This window comes from Rhyacophila brunnea, unplaced genomic scaffold (assembly GCF_057557595.1).
Source record: "Rhyacophila brunnea isolate RB1 unplaced genomic scaffold, BYU_Rbru_1.0 scaffold_4, whole genome shotgun sequence".
NCBI classification, from domain to species: Eukaryota; Metazoa; Arthropoda; class Insecta; order Trichoptera; family Rhyacophilidae; genus Rhyacophila; species Rhyacophila brunnea.
This window is the reverse complement of record NW_028233068.1, coordinates 4899809-4925171: the sequence shown is the minus strand read 5'-3', so window position 1 is coordinate 4925171 and position 25363 is coordinate 4899809. Positions and strand designations below refer to the sequence as shown.

The following is a 25363-nucleotide window of genomic DNA, read 5'->3' as shown; positions in this document are numbered from 1 at the left end:
TTTTGTTGAAAAATACCTACCTTAATTTAATATACCAAAACCGATAGCCAATATTATAACGCAATTCGATAAGCTTTTCATGGAACAACTACTAGTTGAAATCGTCCTAATTAACTAAGATGTCCCGTAGCTTCATTGGAAAAGCATACTGGTGCGAATCCGGCAGATACTGGTTCAAGGCTTGTCGGGTGTTGTATTTTTTTCTACAAAACAACGTTTTCTGTATATATGCATGAGATGTTTTCAAATATATATATTCAATATATAGAATGTTACATTCTGAAAGCTTGTTTTATTCGTCGAATAAAAAAATTGTTTATTCGTACCTAGGTATATAATATGTATAAATTTTGTTTCAATTTAAATATTAATAATACCTTTCCATCGAGTATTAATGTTTGGAAGCAATATAAAGTGTTCTTATGCTCCATTTTCTGCTTGTCAGGTGTCATACGAAGGCGAAGCAAAATTCCCCGATCAACCCCAGGGCCAGGCTTCTGGAATCAACTCAGGATACGGATCTCCACCAAGCGGGGGTTACAAATACTAAATTTTAAAAATTGACAACACTTGCTCAATCTAAACAACATGGGGACATGACTTTGCGGACGGGAATCTTAAGTGACATTGAAATAGTGTTCATATCAAACCAGTTTATTTAAAAATAATGTTATATACAAAGCTAAAACTATTGTGACAATATTGTTATATTGTTTGATGTTTGGAAATATGTAAGTACTTAATACAATTTGTTTTAAAAGCAAGTATGATTGTAATATCCTATCCAAATTTCCCTTACTTATATATCTCTTCATTATTTCCACACATCATCTAGTTTATTATATAATCTCCCATATATTATGTAATTAGTTTATCAAACTATTATTCCTCTTTATTATTTTGTTCCCTTCCTCTTTACAATCATACTATCGAGTGAACCACTAAAATGGATCATAGAAGAAAATAATGTTAGTGTAATTACTAATTAATTAATTTATTGTAAGACTGTCTCATTGTCATGCTTTTTCGTCCGCGACGCTAAATCGCATTGGAATCTCTAATATAACTTTATTTATTATTTCGCTGAGCCATTGGACTTTCTGCCATTAAATTAGAAATTAAACCCTCTAAAATGTGATTAACTGAAAACGTTTTAATATTCAAAAACAAAAATCCCCTTAAAAAAACAATAGAAAATGGGCAATTAATTTTAATCCTAGGTTATTTTACTGCCTATTTATTCTTTATGAAACACCACGGACAACAGTTTTTTAAACTGTCAACCACCATAAAATGACAAAACAAAACTCATAATTTTCTATTTTTATAATACTCAAGCTTCATCAATGAAAATGTTTTCTTTGTGTTGTAGCATTAGCTTTATGGTATGTTTTATAAAATAATGACATATTGCGTCCGCCATTTTGTTTAACATATTACAACAAAATGGTGGACACAGTTATTTATCATTATTTAGTACTCCTATGGCTTATTATTATGTTAAATATTATCACTGCCCTGAAAACAAATATGTACTGCCAATAAGTGTATTTCATAATTTATGTGTAATTTATAATAATTACTTGTGTATTTAATATAAGTTATTTCGATAACGTTCAAAACAACTTGGTTCAATGAACTAAACAATACAATCCTGCTAATTTCATATGTTTATGAATACAGTAGCGACAAAATGTAGTAATTACATGTACAAAAATAAAACTAAATTATTTTTATAATGAACTTTGTTTTATTATTAGATATTTGGGGATTATGAGATGTTTGGAGATAAAGTCGTAGTTGCTTGGAAGTTTCGAGGAGAGAGTTTATTTATCGATACAAGAATAAATAAATACAATGATAAAGGTGACAGAGTAATGTTATAATCGCAGGTACGGATGTACTGATGAGACTGATGTTGTTGAGAGATTAATCGAACCCCGAGACTAGACTCAAGTGAATGACGGTTGACTCTGTCAAGTGACGGACTCGAGATGAGTGATGAGTTATGTATCGTCCTTGCTATTTATATAAATGCAGTCCATACATTACAAGAGACATTATCGCAATTAAACAAATCATAATAGACACTACTGATCTAGGTTATGGTTGAGAAAATGCTGACAATTGCTTCCGCTACTTTGTTTTGTTTTGACAACAAAACATAAATATTGTAGTGTGTCACACTTATAATGCTGAGTGGTATGATTGATACAGATATAATAATCCTTACATACCAAAATAAAAAAATCGAGTATAGATTAATCTCATAATAAATCAATTAAACAATATTACTGATTTAATAACACTAATATTAGGGTACATACTACAGAATACCAATAAATTTAACATATTGTGATCTGATTTTTATTTTATTGATGATTAAATTGCCTCATCTCTATTGCACTCTATGGCCATGTATGACCATTTTGGTAATTCAACACATCCTTGACTATGTTGTAATGTGAAGTGTTTATAAAGTAGGTTTAGTGTAGTAAAAATATTGTCCCCACCAATTACTCTTTACACCTAAACTTCCACTAAATAGTGGATAATCCATAATCTCCCAATCAGGTGGAAACAAAATAAGCATTATATTTACTTATTTCACTTTATACATAAAATGTTTCCCATTGCAATAGAAGGAAATAAACTGATTATAACAAATTAACATTATGTAAATACTCTTTCCATCATAATATCTTCTTACCTCTTATGCTTCACCACACTCTCACCAGCTACTCTGCGAGACTTTCCCTCATACAGGAGTTTCCCTCAAGAGTGTGAAAATAGCTTTAAAGTTTAAAGAAAACAAGACGTGTCGAATTTTAAAAAAATACCTGAATAGGGAACTGCAAACAATTTTATACTATTAATTAACAAATAAAGCAGACATTGCATGTATATGACAATCCCTAAATACTGATTTTAAAGTTCAGTGTATTCTAAACTGTCTTGATTAATATTATCTTCTTCCGTGTTCGTCCATTTATCAACTGGATTACTGGAATTAATGGCGGTAGAAACTGTAACAGTCGGCAGCTAAAACAAACGTAATGGCAATATTTAATTTGTCTAAAATCACTCAATTATATATTGTTATGTTGAGATATAGAAACATTTTGATGAATACAATAAATTACACTAGGATTGTAATCCAGGAATCCTGAAACATTATCATAATGCATAATATGGTGAGTACTGTACGAAAACAACTTCTTGGCTACGCTTCCAGGGGCTGTTGTTTACTAAATGGGAGGAGCTTATAGTGGAATTGCGGTTAAAAATGGGCGGAGCATGTTAGCTCACAGTTTTAACACGTAGCCAAGAAAATGTTTTCATACAATACATGCGAATATTATATTATTTTCTAATTATTTCATATTACATAATATAAAAAATTCACTTTTTCATCGTAATCGGGATTGGCTAATCCGTAAATCCAAGGATTGCATTCCTAACTAATATTAGCACAGATGCTGCAACTATTAGTGCAGTGATTCACAAGAGTTTTGCAGAATCCACGATAATTCGCAAAACTTTGCGTAAAACGTACAACTATTCAATGACTGGTGCACTGTTCCTTTTTATCCGTCAAAGTGTTTAAAATTTGCAATGCAACATTGCAGTTCGATGACCCAGCGGTTTAGGCGTCGCCTATAACATTGTGGGTCCGAGGATCGAATCCAGGATCTGGTAAATACACATATTGTTTTTCAATTTGTGTATGAGTCAGAGATGGACCTAATAGGTTGAGCAAGTGGCTGACATACATTTCTCGTAAACACAAAAATCTGTTGATACAAAACCTCCACTCTGTGCAGGCCCATATGATTAGGATCGGACATGGTCAAATAATAAAATAATAATAATATTTAAAAAAAGATATCGCTACATACATGCTTATAATTGTTTTTATTATTCAATTTAGGCTACGAGGTCTTAAATAATTCATTACATATTTATGACAAATATAATTTTTTTTCTATCAAAATATGAGCCAAATACCTGTGAAATACTCTCAGAGACACTCTGTTTATTCCCCATCTTTCTTGTAGAGTTTCTTTTCATTCTATTATTACACGCATCAGTGATGAGTAAGTGCTTCCTCAGAGATGCAGGATATCCGAAACCTTTCCCGCAGACTCTGCAAGTGTACAACTTCAGGCCAGTGTGGTGACCGTAGTGCTCTCGAAGATTAATGGCCTTTGAAAATCGTTTGTCACATATTTCACATAGATAAGGCTTATATTCTGTAAATAAGAAAAATAACCATTTTTTCTTTTTGACATTCCTACTTGGTGAGGCCCAATGATAGATGTGTAATAATAGCAATGAAACAATCACAGAAACATCAAGGTATTGAGAAAATCACATATATAATTGAAGGATCAGGCAGAAAGAAAGATCATTGCCCACAAAAATCACAAATTGAGTTAATGATGCCATCTTGTGGAGAATTTTGTATGCTATTCAATGGCATACTTAGAAAAAAATAATAAAAAAAATTGTTCAAACACTGATCTCTGAAAGAAAACATTGAAATTTAAAAAGAAAGATCATTATCACAAACATTTGACAAAGAATATTTATATTTATATTTTTTTTCTTTCACAAAACTATATATTTAACTAGAGTGAATTGTGAATGTAATTAATATTAAACTGACATGTAAGAAATTTAATTTTGAGTTTAATAATTATATAACAAGGAAGTAATTTAGTTTTTTCAGTTAATTTCAAAACTGATCTTTCTTTCCACCTACCCTTCAATAATTATTATATTGTGACCTCATGAGGAATCGCGCAAGTCAGTGCCTTACCCATTGAACTATGAGGGCCACAAAAAAATTCTTCAGGAACTGGTAAAGATCCACATCCATAGTTTACCGAGCACTAGTAAAGGCAAATGACTAACAATCATTTAGAATGAAAATAAGTCTGTGGAGGCCCATATGTTCCACTTAGAACAGCGGTTTCCAACCTGGGAGGCGCGCCTCCCAGGGGAGGCGCCAAAATTTTTGAATAAATTATTTTTTATACCATAATATCTACAAATAAATAAAAGTTCATATCTTAACGTAACAGTGAAAATTCAGTGCATGAATGTTTATTTTAATATATAATACATATATTTAAATCCTATTAAAAAAATATTTGGAGCGGAGAAATTTAAAAATGGCGCTTTTGCAAACGCTCTGTTTCGGTAATGCACAAAACGACCGCTGGTTGCATGAAAACAATAACCTCAAATTTAAATGTCACTCGTAGCTAAAGTGTCAACTGAAGCGTGTAGGCAGGGTGTGATATTTTTTTTTTTAATTGTTTTTGACGTGATTTCTTTAATATAATACATGTAACAATAATACATGTCTCCACTTTTAAATGATTTCTACGCCAGATATATTGAAGCAAACAAAAATCTATTTCCTGAGTTCTTGGTTAGTTTGCTAATGCATTTTTCATATAATTTTATTAATAGTAAAAAAGTCGCCTGCGGCGCTGCTTTGTTTCAGGGCTATTAAATATTTTAAATATATGGGTGAAAGATCCTGGCCTGTGGGCCCTATTCACTATGTGGAGCTCATGATAGAATCCATTAATTTTTGTCAATGAACGATGATGAATTTGGTTGACTTCTTTTAAAATTGATTGTGGTAATAAACAAGCTCATTCGTCGCATGCAAAAAAAAAAAAAAAAACGAATTTGATATAAGTAAGTAGTAAAAACTTGTGTGTTAAAAAAGTGTCTGTATTATTTAATGAAATAAAGGGGGGGAGGCGCCAAGATTAGATTTTTTTAAAGGGAGGCGTAGTAACATAAAGGTTGGAGACCACTGACTTAGAAGTGAAAATGTGCTTATGACAGGTGGGTACATTAATTATTAAAAAAAGTGTAAGAAAAAATGTAGATGTGTCTGGTTTCATCAGATTTCTGTTTGATTTATTGACATCAATATTGTGGTTGACAGGTCAAAAACCATTTCGAATTTTGTATGGAAATAATTTTGTCAGTTCTTTTATGATACATTTTATACTATACTAGCTGAAGTACCCGGCTTAGCACAGGGTCGCTTCGTGGATACATTTATCTTAGATATTTAAAAAAAAATAATAAGTAATTATCTTTTTAATATTAAAATATCTGTTTAATACAATATGGCAATATGAAAATAATTCTAATAGGAGTAAAGGTCAAACAAAAGAACACTAAATTTAAATCGAATCCAAAATATGCAAACATTATTAATAGTATTAATATGTAGTAAAAAAAATCAAAATTGGATGGAACAAACAAACAACAAACTTTGTATTTTAGGTTTAGTAAAGATTTCTAAATTAGTAAATAATTATAATACTAATTTAGAAACCTTCGAGGGTGTGCGCACAACAACTGACAAAAGTTTTATCGCAATCGGATGAATGGTATAGGAAACACATACGGGACAGACAGACAGACATTCAGTTTCATATATAAAATATAGCCTATAACCTTCGCGCAAGTGCAAGCAATAAGTTGACAAAGTTTTATCCCAATCGGATGAACGGTATGGCAGTGCATAAAATACGAACAAACAAACAAATATTGATTTTTATATATTAGATTATTATGACTAATACATACCCTCGTGTTGTGTCCTCCGATGTTCCATTAAGATGGTAAACGTTGCAAATTTTTCTTCGCAGACTTCACAAGAATATGGCTTCAGCCCACTGTGAGCTATTTTTGTATGGCGGGAGAGTGACTTGTTGTGAATGAATCCTTCAGGACATTCCTTGAAAAAATGTAGAGGTACTTCAACATAGCTCACAAACGTGTTTTCATGTACGAAATGAGTTCTATTATATATTAGGCAATAAGCGATCGCTAGGACAGTGGATTCGAAGTTTATGTGAATTATAGTAGTTTTAAGTATGTCATTAAAAAAATTGGCCACACAATCAAAACGCATTGTATTTATCACCAAAAACGCTAGGTACTCTTGAATTCAATTGTATGTTTGTACAAATATTTTTCATTTACAAAAATACATTTAACAGGTTGGCTGGATACAATACTATCCATATCAGTGACATAGGGTGGAGGTAGGCTGTTAAGATTCAACATAAATAGTGCACATTAAACTTTGTAGTCAAACGTATTTGTTTTTATTGGACTATGATAACAATTTACAGATGGTGTGGTTAGTTTTTAAAAATCAATTAAACCCTGCCTAAACCTATATGGTTTGGTTTTCGCAGGGTTTAATTTAATTTTAAAAACTAACCAACATCTGTAAAATTGTAGTCTTAGATCAATGAAAACAAATATGTATGACAGACAAAGTTTAATGTGGACCATGGCCTATAAAACGTGGTACGTGGCTACGTGGTATATAAAAAGAACTTTTTATATACCACATATTTAAATTTTCTGTTGAATCATATAAATTTGACAATTCTATGTATTAATAAAAACTTTTTATTGTACTTCATAGAAATACTGAATAAATAGAGAATACTGAAATGTTATTTTGACATTTCATATTGATTTCCATAGTAACGCACGTATATATTAATAATTTAGTTGCTAAGACCCCCTTAGCAACCAACAATAATAACTTTCCATACAAAACAGAGTTAACTGAAAATGAATTAAATTTTGCTTAAAAATGGCTAAAAGTATTAAAAGAATGCATTGTCGTTGTGTTCTGATATATTCTAAAAGTTTCAAATGTCTAGCTAGTCAGGAAGTTAGTTAAAAATCTTCAATCGTCCAATACAAATCTTGGACAAACAAGAAAAAATTTATACTGGACACACTAGAAAAAATCTGTACAGGACAAACAAGAATGAGCTAATAAAAACGTGGTAAAATAATGAAGTTTTATTATAGACGCAAATCCATAATTCCAAAACCATCAAGAGTATTTATTTCTTCGGTTGTTTTAAGACAGTTCTTTATCATATCTATATGATAGATTCATATTTTGTAAGGGAAGATAACTAAGTCCCGGAGTATTGTTTTTAAAGTCAGCAATCTAAATTATTAAAATGTCAATAATGTAATGTTAATTTCATAGAGATATATATAATCAGCGACTCTGAGAGTTTGATAATTTTATTTAGAAATTGTTAAAAAATAATAACATACCATAGTTAAAAAAATAATATTACGTATAAACATGGAGTTTTTTGTCATTTTCCAAAAAACAGTAAAGTGGATTGGTTGCCTTTATTTCTAATATGTAGCTTGAAATATTTTTGATTGTTACTGGATTATTTCTGAATACATGTGATTAAATTGAGGGATATGGATTGAAATGAAAAAATGATTTTGGTTTTAAACAATTTTTATTTATGTTTTACATAAAATATTAATCAAAACTAAACATAATAATATCTCACAACGTTAGATTTCTTAATCACACCCGTACAGAATAATCATAGGCGGAATACAGTGGAACAACAGCTGAGATGAAAGTTACAACTGACCAACATAATAAACTGAAAATTTAAACACAAAATGATTCCTATCCAATTATGATATTATTATGGAATGAAAAACAAAACTAAAATTATGAAACACCAAATTTCCAACAAAAAAAAAAACAAAAACCATCACAATAGTGAAACCGATCATTTTATTGTGTAATCTTATAATATGACATCACTAATATTGTTGGCATCTTGTTAAGGTGTATGCAGTACTGAAGAAAATAGGCACTGCATACATATCCACTGATTTCTTCAGATTAGAATTAAAACCAAGTACATAATACTTAATATAATTTTAATTATAATGAAAGCTGTAACTGAAAACTCACTGAATGACGTGACAATATTGTTAATTTCTTTATCTCGCTTGAAACCGTAATTTTGTTAAAGCTTTTGCAAGCAAATGACACCATAATTAATGACTAAATAATAGTATGATTGTAAAAGTTATTAGAGAAGCATTTCAAAACTATTATGTAGATTTATTGGTAATTAACTAAACTTTTTTGAAATATATGTAAATGTAAAAAAAAAGTAAAATAATAAATACTAATATTAATATGTACTTACTGTTTTTTTTTTATATTTACTTAAGACTGTAATCAAAAAATTGAGCCAATTAAAAATAATACAATGAAAGTGCTTTATTATAGAATTTGTAACATGTACAGTAAAACCCTGTGGATTCAAAAACATAATAACCTCTATAGGTGATTTTCTATTAATTCTCCTTTCTCCCCAAAAACTTAAAAATATACCGTTGTGTAATTCAAAGTTGTTTTTGACGCACTATTTTGTTTTAAATTTATAAGGTTGTGTTTTGTAATAAGTCATAATTTTTTCGAAATACTAAGCCCTATTGATGCAACAGGTCTGACTGCAATTATAAATACATATTTGAAGGCTTCATTATTCTAAGTTAAATTTATACATTCACAATCGACCATCGTTTCCGAAACTCAAATGATAAGATATCAATAAAGTTTTAAATTAAATAACTTAACAATTTCAATGACTAATCCGTAATAATATTATACCTACATAAACTACAAAATAGTGATTCCCAACCAGGTTTTCTAGCTTGTGCCAGGGAGTCTGCGAGGCTTTGCAAAAGCTTGCAACAACAAAAAAAACCGTTAGCTTTTTAAAAATAGAATAACATTTTGATGAAATGGAAGTTTCACTTAGTTTGGTATTCTTGCGATACCTAGTTATTATTAAACAATTACATTAAAGAAAAACTCAATTACAAAATATAACTATTTGTAACCAGTAAGCAGGACATAATGTTTGTCATTTTCATTATACTCTTCTGGTTCCTTCAAGACAGCATTTCTCTAATAGGATTCTACGAGGGTTGCTGGTTTTATAATATATTATTTTGACATAGATTGAAAAAGTGAGAAGAAACCGTGCTGGATGAATTGGTCCAGATTATGATTTTTATTAAATAAAAACTACATACAATTTCGCTCTACTGTTTCATTCAATAGTTCTGTATTTATCATTGAAGCATTATTACATGGACAAATTGTGTAAAGATTGCCAGAATCATTCCATAAAAATTGTATTCTTTCATAATAAATTGATACACACAGATGAAAGTGATGGAAAAATGAACTCTGCCTGCATCGTAATATGGGCCAAGTTAATTTGTATACTTACATCAATTTTATTGTTAAAATAAAAGTAAATAATTAATTTTATTATGGGATATTCTTAAAAAGAATTGTTATAAACACATATTGTATGTACCTAAAACTTAACTCTACCCACATTGCAATAGGCGTGATTCTTACAGATTTTTGTCAAATATCGATACTGGCCTTTCTGGAAAAAGTAACCATTGTTATTTAACTATTTTTTTTATGGAAAATACATAATTTGAAAACACTTCTGAGAAATATATAACTAATAGAAAAAATCTTTTTAAAAAAAAATTGTCGTGGGCGTGAATCCTGACGCAGGCTGCTGGGTGTCATATTTTTTTTAAAAGAGATCTTATCTATTGGTTATATATTTCTCTTAAGTGTTTTCAAATTATGTATAACCATTATGATATTATGTCCTCATTAGAATAATTGAACTGCAGCAAAAGTTGGACACATAAAAAATATATAAAATAAAACTATTTTTCCAACACCTACAGATTTTCTTGATGAATTTGAACTTGACCTTGAAGAATAAATTCGCAGCGAGAAAAAGGATTTTTAGACATAAAAGTGTTCCGTGATTAAAATGGTTTTGGGAACGCTGCTCTAAGATATTACAAAATATTTCAACAAACGGGAAAAGGTTGGCAATCACTATGTACGGTGTACATAAACAGGAATCTCTTAGAATAATAACAGTATATTCTATACAAATCTTAATTAACATAATATATGTAATATTGTAACACGTACACAGTAAAACCTCGTTAATACGAATTCCATGGGACCGAAAATCGAAAAAAAATTCGAATTACGAATTATGAAATGTATGGGGGGGAAATATAAAAATTTTGAAGAAAAAAAAAATTTTTGATTTTCATTAATATCGGTAACGATCATAGATGTGCCTACCACATTTCCCGTTCCGTGTGTGTTCATGGGTCATAGAATGTCAGGATTATTTTTATTACCTTCTTAACCGGTTAAGTGCCCAAAGCGTCTTTGGACGCCCTAATTACACCAATTCTTATGTTAATTACTATCAATTAACTAATTGCGGCATAGAAAGGATTAGAATAAGTAATTTATGATGTTTTAAGAAAAGTCTGTCACAATTTTCAATGGCTTATGAAATAGAGTACTTTATTACGATTTATTGAAAATTTTTATATACCAGGACTCTGAAATAATTTTGAATTACGAAATTCGAATTAAAGGTATGGTTTTATATGAAAATAATGTTCAAGGGACTTTTTTTTTTACGAAAATTTCGAATTACGGCGAATTTAGAATTATCCATGTTCTTATTAACGAGGTTTTACTGTATTTATATTATCAACATTGTCATAGTGTAGAAAATATAATACTCATTCATAAATCATGTATTTCTTTGAGCAAATGAGAAAAAAAAATCTAAATAAAGATTATTTGAGCATGAACATAAATGATAAGACTGGCGATAACATACAGTAAAAAGAAAATTAAATGAAATCCCGAGCAAAATTTTTTTTAACTTTTAATAAATACGTATTCTCCTATGGACTATTAACAATCAGAGTAAATTTTAAATTACCTGTGCGTATAAACAATTATTGAAGAAGTGTATATTTACAGATGTATATTAATAATTACTTTAAAAGGGACACTATGTAGTATAAAAGAAAATTTCAAAAATCACTATTTAGAATTTCGTATGTTACAATAAAGAACGGATAAATGTATATTAGTTTTCTTAGTGCATACTCGTACATACTACATAATATTACAATATTTACTTTTTCAATTCAAAACATGAATTCTACCGGAATATTTTTGAAAAACGTATTAAGTAAGTAACAATTTACATGACATAATATAGTTATTACTATAAATAATGACATATTTGAATATAATACATAAAATTTATTAAAACTTCATCCGATAACGTCCCAAATATTACATATTGAGTTATTCGCATAATAATACAAGTATTGAAGACATAGCATGTATTGTACTTTAAAATATTAATGAGTAAATGACAAAAAATTTTGTTCATTGAACAAAAAAAGTATTGGTCCCCATATTTTTGTCAATAACTCAAAAGAGATACATTTCACACTTCTTAGGACCATTGGTAACGTTGCAATTATATTATATGTATATATTTTCACTAACTAAGGTTGCACGAACAACCTTCTTACAATAAAATAATTAGATACCTACCTAGCATGTTTTATCAAACAATAAACAGTAAAGCTCAAATATAAAACAAAAACTTTCAAATCTTTTCAATATATTTGCCATTGTCCTCAACCGCATAACATTAATATTTTCTATGTTAGTCCACAGATATAGATACTTAACTAAATTTAATTTTCTAATGAATTCAATATGAAATAATAAATGGAAGGAACTTATGAATGGCAACTGTTTCATTAGTGTAAATGATTATAGTTAAATAATACACTAACTAAAAAAAAATTCAAATTGTGTATATGTTACACCGAATGTGTGAAATTGTGTATTACATGAAATCGGCAAAATTTTGCCTAATTCATGAAAAATGCAAGCCCGTTGCGTTATTCATGATTTAGGCAAAATATCTGCTGAGTGCGTGAATTCGGCAGTAATTTCATGTAATACGCAATTTCACACATTCGGCGTAACATATACACAAAAAACATTCACAATTTGAATTTTTCGCGAATTTTAAAACCCAAACATGAATACATGAATACCTAAATTAAACCAAATTATATTTACGGTAGTTTGATTAATTTTAAGCACCAAACGCGAAATTCTGCATGCACCATTCTCTATGCGATATATTTTGTTCAGGTACAATATCTCTGTAAATTTTAATGCACTTATTTGTACGATTTAAGTTTCTTTGACAAAATTTTAAGAAACACAATTTATTAATTGAACTTTTTCAACAAACATTTTCAGATTACCAATTACATCATGCGGATACAATATGAATGAGACAGCATTTAGGCGCTAATGTCAGGTACATAGTAATTAATACAAACTGTATACATATCATATCTTTTTGCAAACATATTTCAGGTTTTTCTATGATAGAAAAATAATGTGATATAACAAGATTTTATAAATGTGCATTGAAATTCCCTTATTGTCTAAATTACATTGCTTTTTAATAATTGTCATAGGTTACATATGTTATAAATTTGTTTTTCTATTAACGAATACAGTCGAACTTGGTTATTACGAGGAAGATGGGACCGACTGAATTTGCTCGTTATAAGCATGGCATTCATAAACTACAAAAGATGTTGTTTATTGTAATGAAGTGCTGATCCGCCGGCGCTGGTAGGTACCTACTGACTTCATAAAACTTGGATTTTTTACATGCAATTTCAACCATATGAGTGGATACTTTTACAATGTTGTCGGCGAAAACACCAATTAGGTACCTACTTAGACACTTAACTAGTGTCATAAACGCAATCCGATCCCGGCGGCATCGGTCTAGTTACCTGCCCAGTCGGATTTTATTGCTTGGGTCGAAAATGTGTTTTTACACGATTGACACATTAACAGTTTTGCTCGGTATACCCGAGAAGTAGCTCGTTATAAAAGGGAATAAATCTATGGAGAAAATCATACACTAAAATGTCAACGAATGTTTCCTCATTACATCCGAGATCTCGCTATTTCCGTGATCGTAATAACCAAGTTCGACTGTATTTAAAAAAAAAATAACAACTGTCTTTGCAGCGGTAAAGTGGAAAGCATTACTCTAATAGAATCAATCGAATAACATTTTTTTTTTAAATTCTCACATTAAGTATTCACAACTAACATTAACAAAGTCCACAAGACCTTACATCGATAACACAATATTTTATTTTCTATTCAAACGAGCACCTATTTAACGTTAGAATAAGATAATGAAAGTATTACATGCATCAGAACAGAAAAATTATACGTCGAATATGATTAATTTAATTTAACTCATAGTGTACATTAAGTCTTTTTAAGTATCCACTGATAACCTATTGAATAGAGTTTATTAAATATAATTATCGAAAGGACAAGGCACAAGAAAAGATAAGAAAGTGTATCAATCTCGATTAAAATAGGCTCGGGGCAGCTCAACCAAATTGTCCAACTGAAAACTTCTCTTTCTAGAATCGATACCGTTTTCTGCCACGACCGACTTCTTGCTCAGGGCATTCAACTGCGCTTGATACAGGACATCATTGATCAACTTCTCAGCGTGGACTCGCATAATATTGGACAGTTTTCTCAACTTAGATCCAATATACTGACCGATCATATCACACTCGTCGTGCGATTCGGAGCTTTTCCTTTTTGGTAGATGTTCATTTGACGAAACGTCATGACAGGTCATCTGATTCAAGCGGGAATCGCTTTCATCACAGTTCACTCGGATTTCTTCCACGTTATTGGAATCATAAAAACTTTGCCTGTTCATTGCGTCTCTGTTACGATTGTTATTCCTCTCTGTGCTAAGTCTATTGCAGTCGTACATTGAGGAATTATTTTGGTTACTACTCAGTCTAGTGGCGTTGTCAATATTACTTTCGTAGTTATTAGTTTCAGATTGATTTCTAGTGCTTATTTTCCTACTATTAAAATTTGTATTGCTTCTGATATTACAGTTTTTATTATAATCGTAATTGGACGCATTCAGAGTTTTAGGCACGTAGCTAGTATCATCATCGCAATCATAAATCTCTGAATTAGAACTAGCGTAATTATTTTGTTCGAGTAATCGAGGTTCACAACTACCCTGGACCCGGGTAAAAGATACATTGTGATCAATCTTCAAAACCTTAGAAGACTCAGGATTATTTTCGCCGCCTTGACCTTGTTTCTTCGGCATAATACTTATCCTATTAACGGTTGCATTAGATGCACCAGGGTGACTTACGTGAACCCTGGCGGATGAGTCGTTTGAAATACTCGGACTATTATTTCTTGCATCACTATTACCACCTGGTGATGGCTTATTTACTTTCATGGCAGTATTTCTTTTTGCCACGAGTCGGCTATCACGGTTATTTGATATAACACTGTCATCACTGTCACAGTCTATTATTTCTACTCCTCCATTAACGATATGCTTTGGCGAATCGTCATCAATAACGCAATCAATAACTAACGAATCAACTTGGCGTAAACTATCAACATCTGTTTTGATCACCAGCGGTTCGAATTTTTTTACATCGTCAGCTGTAACAGCCGTAACAATGGCAGGTTTCTTGGTTTTTGGTTGTCTAGGGGTAGTCTTTGGCGCATGGTCTGGAATAGAAAGCACCGGGCTGTCGTAAACATTAGATCTCAACTGTCGACTTTTAGACTCCTCATCTTGGACAGCTGATTCTACACATTGCGTAGTAGTGTCGAAGTCAGTGTTCAGAGAATAAAGAGTTGTTTCTGAGTCATCGATTACAATTTCACGAGGATTGCGTGTTTTGATCTCCTCCTAGAACAAAATTGCATGTTTAATTTCAAGATATTTCCAACACACCATCAAAAATATAAATACACAACAAAATCCCTGGAAAAATATACCTACTACCTACTCTAAAATATTTTTTGACTAATTCGATAACAATATATGGACCGCAATAAAGCAATCATTAATTCTTAGTCACAAGCAGATCAATAAGGATGTTTTTCGCTGAGTTACTTTTGTTACATGCAATTAGTTTGACTTAAAATAGAATTAATATTCTTACCGTTCCATATATTTCATCAAACACACTGCACTTTTTCAATTTTCTATCATTATCGCAACGATTTTCCTTTCATTCTAACATTCAATAAACCGAAAAAGAGAACTAATTAACTGTAACCACTTAGGTAAATAATATAAGAAATTGACAGAAAGCCCAAATGATTATGTTCAACCGTTAGACTTAAATTATCTACCAGATTTAATGGGTGTGATGGGAAAATACGCAGACGTCTAAAATTTTATTGCAATATTGAAAATTAGATAAATATATGTCTACTATGATAACTGGACAAAACAGAACATGAAGAAACAGAACTACCAGTGGGAATTATTGTCATATCTATTTATTAATTAAATAATCATAAAACTTAAAAGAAAATAAATGTACATAAATACATATCTAATATAATATATTATAATCACTGCATGTTGGCCATTGGTTGGTGTTATTAAAAATCTATACCTACAACATAGAGATATGACAATTCCAATATTAAATGTTATATTTTTCCTGAAATGTCATGGTTCTGTTTATTGCTGTTGTTTTGTCACCGTTCTGTTTATTCATGCTCTGTTATATCATGTGAAGCAACCATGTACATCATGGATGATAATATTATGTATGTACGTGCACGTTATAATAATTGATACTACATTAAAAATATCAGTGGCCAAGGATGGAGGCAGGCAATTAAGATCCAACATAAACTTTGTCAGTCATACGTATTTGTTTTCATTGAACTAAGACTACAAATTGCAGGTAGTGTTGGTTAGTTTTCAAAATTCAATCAAACCCTGCGTAACCAAGCCATCATAGATAATAAATAGTCAAGAAACTTACGCAAATCTATAAAATATTTAAAATTATGCCTTCAAATCATACAAAATTTTAGAAAAAACTAACCAATACCATCTGTAATAATATGTATGCTTAATTCAATGAAAATAAGTATGTATGACTGAAAAAGTGCACTATATTTTTCACATCGCCCGTAGGATTCCTAAACTATTATGGATTGGTTTTCGCAGGGTTTAATTGAATTTTAAAAACTAACCGGTACCATCTGCAATTTATATTATAAGTTCAATGAAATCAAATAAATATAACTGACAAAGTTTAGTGTGCAATATTTATGTTGGATAAAGCCTGCCTCCACCCCTCACCACTGAAAAATATAGTTTTTAAAATTAACAATTTTCGTCAATAAAACCTATAATTTACAATTTTTTTTTATTATTATTTTGAGATGATTTTTGCAGTTGTATGGTGGCCATTATATCTGTGTCAGTATTAGAAAGGGTTAATAATCCCTGATCTAGAACTAACCTTGCATTGGTACGGTTTTTCTCCATCGTGGATTCTGAGATGTCGCGCGTGCTCCGACTTGGTGTAGAACCTCTTCTTGCAAAGATGGCACTCGAAAGGTAGCTTTCCAGTATGACTCAGAAGGTGTCGCTTCAGGAGATGAGAGTCGAAGAACGCTGTAAAGTGGTTAAACACTAGGTTCAACAATAAATCACTCTGTCATACTGTACTACTTCCTTTGTAAATATGGCATATGTACGGTAGTGTCCCCAACACAATAATGCACTGGCAAGGCTTGTACAATAATCACTAATATTGCAATTTATGTGAAAAATTTTCGGCTCTATGCATTGATATACTACTGGATGAATCATATGCTTCTTAAAATGACGCCCGATTTTCAGCGACTCGGCCTTTGTTAAAACTTACTGAGTAAGCCCGACTAGCTTGCATCTTACTCTAACTAATAGTCAGCGCATGATGACTTGCTCTGTCTGTTTTGCGTTGCAGCACCCTTAGGTTCATCATTCCAAGAACGCAAATTTAGTTTTACAGCCAGGGCAATACGGGTGAAATTCGGGAATCCATGTTAACAGTCTTAACGCATTATATCTACAAGGAAATATTATAAGACAATATTCGTAATATCTTTTGTGGTACATTTTTAAAATTACACTTGTATGGGAACTGCTAATCTAGTAGTATATCAATGGCTCTATGTTATGAGAGCTTACCCCGGAGAAACGTCAGATTTTTCGAGTCTATACCTGAAACCATCTAAATGCCACTTTTTGAGCATAGACAACCAAGGCACAACCGCTATTATAAGCGTAGACAATAAGTACAAATATAAAAATCATTTACAATGAATAAAATTCAAACATTTTAAATTAATAAAATTCGCCGTTTTCAAAAACCAGTATAGCATAATAGAGTTTGCCGATGCACTTCATAAAATTAAAATAAATATAATGTAACCTTTGACACGAAGACACTCGTGCTTAATCCTTCGTATAAAAACGCTCTAAACATGCGAAAATAAGAACCATTGTTCAAAATAACGTTATAGATAACAATATATATATAAAATTTAGCCGTGTTAACTAAATGATATTGTTATTATTTCAGATAATTCCGACTCAAATTTAATCAATAAAATAAGAAATACGAGTGAAAATGGCTTGGATGGCTTTTATTTACTCTATGATTAGTGATTCTTTTTATAAGATATATCCAGTCAGTATTCCGTATCCGTATTCATTTAAATGTATAATAAATAAAACTGGCTCCAGTTTATTAGCCCAACGAAAACATTTCGCATCCACAAACAAATGACCCGGTCAACACAGCCTCGATAAAACGGCTCTGAAATTAAACATCAGTGATTTTTATTAAAATGCCACTTTTCCTACTTAAAATTAACGTTTCGGCATAATATACCTATCATAAATATTCATGAAGCGTGTCATCTTTCATATTAAATATACCAAACTAACCTCGTAACCAGGTACATATAGAGAATATTATACGCAATGTAAACGATAGGTATTGTTGTCAACGTAATAACTGTATTGTTAATTATTAAGTTTATTAAAATATTTCACTGTTCTCTGTGACTCCAGTTATAATAGCGGTTTTGCCTTGGTTGTCTATGCTCAAAAAGTGGCGTGTAGATGGTTTCAGGTATAGACTCGAAAAAATCTGACGTTACCCGGGGTAAGCTCTCGTAACATAGAGCCCAAAATACAGTATGTAAGCATGCCCAAGAGAAAGTTGGACAAAGTCAAGGATAGTATCCAAACAGTAAAAGATTCCCAAAAAAAAATCTTAACACCCCACCATAATGTCATACATACTTCACCTGATACTGGGCGCAAACAATCAACTCACTCTCAAGCCTGCTTCAAACAAACGAATCATAGAGTTTTAAAACCCCAACATTCAAAAAGACTAAGACACTGTTGCAAATGTTATCTGTTAGTTTATTCTCAAACATTTCAAGATCTCATACAGACGATATTCGCGAGAGAACTTTACCATGAATCAAATATTATAAAAATAATTAATGTGGCTTTAGTGAATGACAAAAGATTACATTCATTATCAATATCAAATTGAAAGGTTAATATGTAGGTTATGTTTAATCAAAAATGAATACCTGCATTGCATAATGAGCACTTATGTGATCTGTGGTTAGTATGGGTCAACATGTGCCTATCTAGGTGAGATTTGAACTTGTATGTCCTTTTGCAAACCTTGCACGTTTGATGACCATCTTTTTTATCCTTACTGGAAAGAAAAGAAAGAAAATTACTATAAGTACAGTATACCTCGTTAATTCAAAATCCAAAGGACCCGAAACAAGAAATATAAAAATTATACATTACAATGTCAAACTAACAAGCACCGTCTATAAACAAATATCTTCCTTTATGGTACGTTTACATCTGACACTTATACCGTTATACTTATTTTATATGTCTGACATAAAATTTCACTTACTGTTTACACTTGCATGGATCTGACATAAATTTCTCGTATACTTCTCGTTGAAATAAAGTCTCTACACTTAATTCAATGACAACATTTGGAATAAATATATGCGGTGTTTACATATGGCATTGTAACTTATTTGGACACTTATTTCATATACTTCTCAAAAACGTTGTGTCAGTTGTATTCTCTTATCAATATTTTTTGATAAAGAGAATATCGAAACAGGTGAAATAGAAAATGGAAGTTGGCGAAATGAGGAATCAACACATAACCTATTACCTCTAGAACAGTAAGAGAGTAATAATTAATTATTCCTTGGATGCAAAAGATGTACGAGAAGAATTTTGGGAGTATTTTGTCAGTTCTCAAGGAGAGTTATCTTGGCAATATAAAATATTATAGGTAGGTACTTACTACACATAAAATTAAAAAAACTAATAAATTAGGTATAGTTTTTGAAATCGATAATTTAACATACCTACCTACTTACCCACTTAAATTAACTTTAAATGTGAAGTCGATAAAAGTTCACTATTTGGAACGGCCCTCAAAAATCAATCATTTTGATGAGTCCACTTGGAGAAACTATATTTCTACGTGAAATTGATGCTTATTCCTTATGAATTGAGTATATTTATAAAGCGCCAAAATGTCATTCTATCCATATATCTAGTGTTTATAGCAGTCATTTTTCAAAAAGTTGATTTTTGAGGGCCGTTCCGTATAGTGCACTTTTACAGTGAAGTCTAATAATATTAAATAATAACGATCAATTGATTCGTCAATATCTGTCTTTAACTTTCTTTTTATCACTCATCATGGATAATAATTTATTGCATACTGTTTCCGAAATAATATCACCTTCACCAGCTGTCAAACTACGAATAATGTATCAGATGCTTGACATAAAAGTAAACGGCAGCTTAACACTTCGGTGATATATCGCTGCAAGTTTGGACTTGTCGTATACGCGGTGTTCACATTTGCGTATATAAGTAGTTGGAATAAGTGACAGGTGAGTGTCGACACACGCAAAATAAGTGGCTGATACAAATATAATTACTGTTTACACTAAGTGAATATGGTGTCATACATAAATATGACGATATTAGTGTCAAATGTAAACGTACCATTACGCTGTAGTTATGCAGATTTTCAAGGCAACCCTAATGCCATGTTCCCATAAGTAAATTTTTGTTGTTCAACATTGTGTTGAATATTGAAAAATAAATTGATAGGAATGTTCCCACATATTAGTACTAGTTGAATCAATAATCATAATCAAGACGCTATGGCATGAAGTGAAATTGTTAGTTTGTTAACATCAATCCATTCGACCACTTCAAAACTTTTTTAGATGAGGGCGTCATACAATCAGAGACTAAAACAAATATACTCTTGTAACACATGGCAGCCAACTAAGCGCAATAAAATTGAAATAAATTGTTTCCGCACGCTGATGCATTGTCGACTTGAATGATGATTCACAGTTGAATCGACTATAAGTAGCTCAACTTAATTCAATTAACTTGCAAGTTAATCAACTTTGGTTCCCACTTCATCCAATAGACAGTTGAACAACAAAAATTAACACGTGGGAAGGCGACATAAGGTCATTTGAACATATATATGGTGAATACTCTTGTTAAGCAAATCTGACTGAAAAAAAACAAATGCGCTGGCCATGAAAAGTGGTTAAACTAGATCGTTCCTATCACACCAATATTATTGTGAATTCAAATTGCAGCTATTATGTACTAAGGAGGTATAGAAGGCGATACAGTATCGCCTACTCCGGATCTCAGTTCCATGAATAAAAGCGCTCAGAACAGACCCTCTTCTTTGGATCCATATTTTTTGTTTAAAAAATTTGAATACGAAGTGGCAAATAGAAATAACCAGATTGACTCCAAACGACACAGTTGTTTCATCTCTAAGCGCCATCAGCTTGCACTGACAGAATCTTCAACTTATATGACAAATTGCAGCATACTGATCACATACTCTGGAAGTGTCTTGATAAGTCAGTCCAACCTTCAGATGAACCAATCGGCCATTGTTTTATTTTTAGCTATCCAAGAATTGCAACACCTTATGGCGAGCTAAAAGATCTCGTCTCATCAATGCTTGCTTACTCGACCATAACAGATTAAATCACACCTCAATGCATGCCGACTAGGGTGTTAAGAGACTGCTCCAAGAACACAAGTCAGCACAACTTTAAAGGAGATCGAAAGTTCATTATGCCACGGTATACACCTGAAAACCAGGTGTGCCGGTTGGAAAACAAAGTCACTACTAATAAGAATGTCATGAGATTTAGAGGCCTGATTTTAATACCTAATAGATATAAAAACACATCAGAGTGATGTAAAATATATTTTTTTCAAAAGGTTCTTTAGTGTCTTACATGTTCTGTCTCTTCTGTTTCACTGTTTCCCTTGTCATCCTCGAGTCAGACGAGAGAGGAATCCCAAAGCCAATATCAGGTTTAACATCCTTTTCGTCAATATTATTCAAAGAATCGACTACCTTTTTTGGACGACCAATAGACTTTTTGATACCCAACGGACGATGCTTCATTATTTTGGACCGATTTTTCTTTCCGATCAATGCAGTATCTGAAAAATTATATGGTGTTATCTTTGTAACTTCATTTTATTTTCATTAAATTCAAAAATGCTGGTACTTAACCAGTGACGACCCATGGAGGTAGGCAGATTGAGCGTCGCTTAGGTGCAAATCGAGAAGAATCATTAGGTATATATAGAAATACCTAAACTAAGTATATATAGAAATAATAACCTAAACTTGGGAATCGCGGAAATATCTCTCACATAAAAAAATCAGCTCACTGGTTGGAAACAAAAAGTATTAAGTAATTAACATAGAATGTTTAACCGGAGTGTTTCTTTGTCGGGTTTGCGATGTCTAGTTTACTTCCGTTATCCTTGGACGTCACATCCTTGATGACCAGCAATGACACGTGCAGATTTGAGAATTATATATGAATTATCGGTAGGTACCTACATACTTACCTAATTAATTTATCCAAATATTTTTGCCAGTCACTCACGAGTATATTTAAATGTATCTGAAAACCGTGGACTCGCAATATTGTCTATTGAAGTAGAGATGGCATTTAAATTAGATTTAGTGGTATATATTTTGTTAGTAATGTATCTATACAACACATTTCTTAGATATTTGAGACATGGAAGAATGATAAAAAATACTGTATAAAAAAATGAGGTGGCATTTTGGCGCTGCCTAGGGGGCGGCATTTTGGCTAGGGAAGTCACTGTACTTAACTAAAAGACAGACAATATGAGCCTTTTATTGCACATCTAATGGGGTCTATCATTAAATTTAATTTTCTTTATGGGCACATTGTCAGTTTCACTGAAAATTTTATGTTCATCTATCTATTTTTGGACATATTTTTACATTAAACCCCTTATAAGAAACAACAGCAGATTCGTTACCAAAATTCACTAATTATTTTTATGTAATAATATAACCATAGAAGAAAACTATATGTCCAGTGTATTTGAGAATAAAAACGATAATTAAAACATAATAAAAACAATACAAACACAAAAGTGAATACACACGTCTTGTCATCAAACAAGTGGTAAAATTTTCGACACCTATTGGGAGGATGTGAGAATGTGAAACATCTAGTTATGGAAATGTATTTGCACGATGATTATGGATAAATACATATATAAAATCTTAAGCTAGATATATAAATATAATTACAAACCTATCATTGGTTTCCCTTTCTGCAGTTTTGACATCTTCGACTTCATTTTTTTGTCCATAATTTTGGCGCTCAAGTCAGAAATGACACATAACCTGCAATGACATCAGAATACAGAACAACATTATTGAAATGCGGTTCAAATTTATTGTATAAATTGTGATTAACTGCGAATTATGTAAACAAAGTGCTTTAGCGTGGTTTAGTATAATATTATTACTGTAAATTATCGTGAATTTTCGACGGAAGTGTTTATTACCTTGAACGATGCCAAAATTTCCAGAGCCTGTGTTGCCAGTTCAATAATATTTACCTTACAAAGATAAGCCAAAATTGTATCGTTAGGGATACACTGATTGCAATCAATTCATGATAGTTATTGGTTTTTCACCCACTTTCTAACCACATTCCTTCAAAGATATTGGACTAAGTACCTAATACAACTGTTTTCAATAATATATTTGAATAGATACCTGTATACGACGCAAGTATTACAAATATTATAATTTATTAATTAATCATGTAGAATACTTGATCATACTAAATAGGAATTAACACCAAAGAGATTGCGCGAGAAAAAAAAATTAGAAAACTTAAACCGTCTGGTTTGTATACCAATGGAGCACAGGCATACCCAGTGACGTCCCGTGGGGGTAGGCAGATTGAGCGTCGCTTGGGGGTAGCAATTACCTATTTGAAGGACGGCAAATCGAGGAGAATCATTTGGTATAATATGAGTCGTATAGAATCATATGTAGAACTGTGCACTATTCATCGTTTCGAGAAAATTACGAAAAACGCTTTGTTGGATTTTTGAGTTTTATAAAAGCATAAAATATTTTTCTACTTTTAGAAATTAGAAATACACAACAGAATTTACGTATGTCAGAATTCTGATTGTTGTAAATAATTAAATATACATGTTTTAAAAGTGAAGAGTGCTACATTTGATATTCACATAGTATACAGTTTTGTCTTTGTTACCAAGGTTGTGTAACGTTCTGTATTTGATCCCAAGCAATTGTGGATGGCGTCACTAAGAAGTAGTTCAAATTTACCAGTGCAGTACATCATTATAATAAAAATATTTTATTTTTTTATTTATTGATTTCAATTTTAATAGGTACCTACATAAAATTTTTAATCCTTTAATTTTAAATTGATTAAATATTGTGGGTATTAAAAAAATAACATGAAACCATAAACATACAGGGAGACAGAGATATTATTGTATGACATATTTTATAATAAAGAAAATAGGACATATTTTCCAATGTATTAGGTATTAAGAATAATAACGGAATAAAATCTATACTATAAGTTCATTCAGAATGTCATCTTGTATTTCACCTAAGTTCACGTCCCCCGAATCTCGGAAATTATTCCGGGAGTTATTTTCATCAAATGTTTTTTTTTTATAGAATTGGAGAGTACCTAGGTAAAGTTTACCATTGTGGCCCATAATGCTTAGTTAATAATTTATTCAAAAATTTCTTTCACTTGGCAACCTTTTTGCAACTGTAAATGGACGAATCGTATCAATGTTATTGTTTTTCTTGTATAATATTCTTTAGTTTCCCGTAGTCTGATCAATATAAATTCTCTACCTGGACTAAAACATTCCCCTAACGTTTTGAACGCTTCATATTTCTTTTCTTAATATGTCATCGATAAGAAAAAAGGAATTAAATAATCAGTTCACAGAAAATAAATAAAAGATTTAAGAAAACAAACAAAAAGTGAACAAAAACAATCCAAATAATTATAGAAACTATTATTGTTGGTGGAGAGGGAAGACATTGTTTTAATCTAGTTTTATTAATAATATAAAATTTCATAAAAACAATTGTACTAAAACCCACTTTATTTAATGAATCAGGAGCGGTTTATCCTCATAGGAAATATTTCAACTGAGGTTTCATTCTTCCGAGGATGAAAAAGAATTAGCACTATGTTTTT

The 25363-nt window shown here is 31.2% G+C and overlaps 2 protein-coding genes across 2 annotated transcripts in view; one reads left to right on the top strand and one right to left on the bottom strand.

Moving 5' to 3' along the window:
• The window catches only part of LOC147066738 (uncharacterized), a 36586-nt gene extending 34845 nt beyond the window's left edge, over positions 1-1741 (top strand). The window contains exon 6 of the mRNA XM_085953855.1: positions 446-1741. Coding sequence (XP_085809981.1) covers positions 446-550 — 105 coding nt within the window. The 3' untranslated portion in view covers positions 551-1741. The remainder of the gene's footprint in view (positions 1-445) is intronic.
• LOC147066737 (uncharacterized) lies at positions 1735-23694 on the bottom strand. The gene is made up of 8 exons (XM_085953854.1): positions 23664-23694; positions 23408-23499; positions 22052-22262; positions 19304-19434; positions 17167-17321; positions 6625-6775; positions 4009-4253; positions 1735-3042 (listed from the first exon to the last, which is right to left on the bottom strand). Exons 2-8 carry the CDS (start codon positions 23463-23465, stop codon positions 2929-2931), a joined length of 1065 nt encoding a protein of 354 aa, XP_085809980.1. The 5' UTR covers positions 23466-23499; positions 23664-23694; the 3' UTR covers positions 1735-2928.
• Between the last annotated feature and the right edge of the window lie 1669 nt (positions 23695-25363).

Bases quoted from the DNA above. Each gene is read 5' to 3' on its own strand.
- LOC147066737 (XM_085953854.1), bottom strand. From the start codon at position 23,465: ATGGACAAAAAAATGAAGTCGAAGATGTCAAAACTGCAGAAAGGGAAA. The intron at 19,435-22,051 runs GTAAGACACTAA...TTTTCTTTCCAG, and splicing joins AAACAGAAGAGACAGAACAT to TAAGGATAAAAAAGATGGTC. The intron at 17,322-19,303 runs GTATTCATTTTT...ACCACTTTACAG, and splicing joins GTGCTCATTATGCAATGCAG to CGTTCTTCGACTCTCATCTC.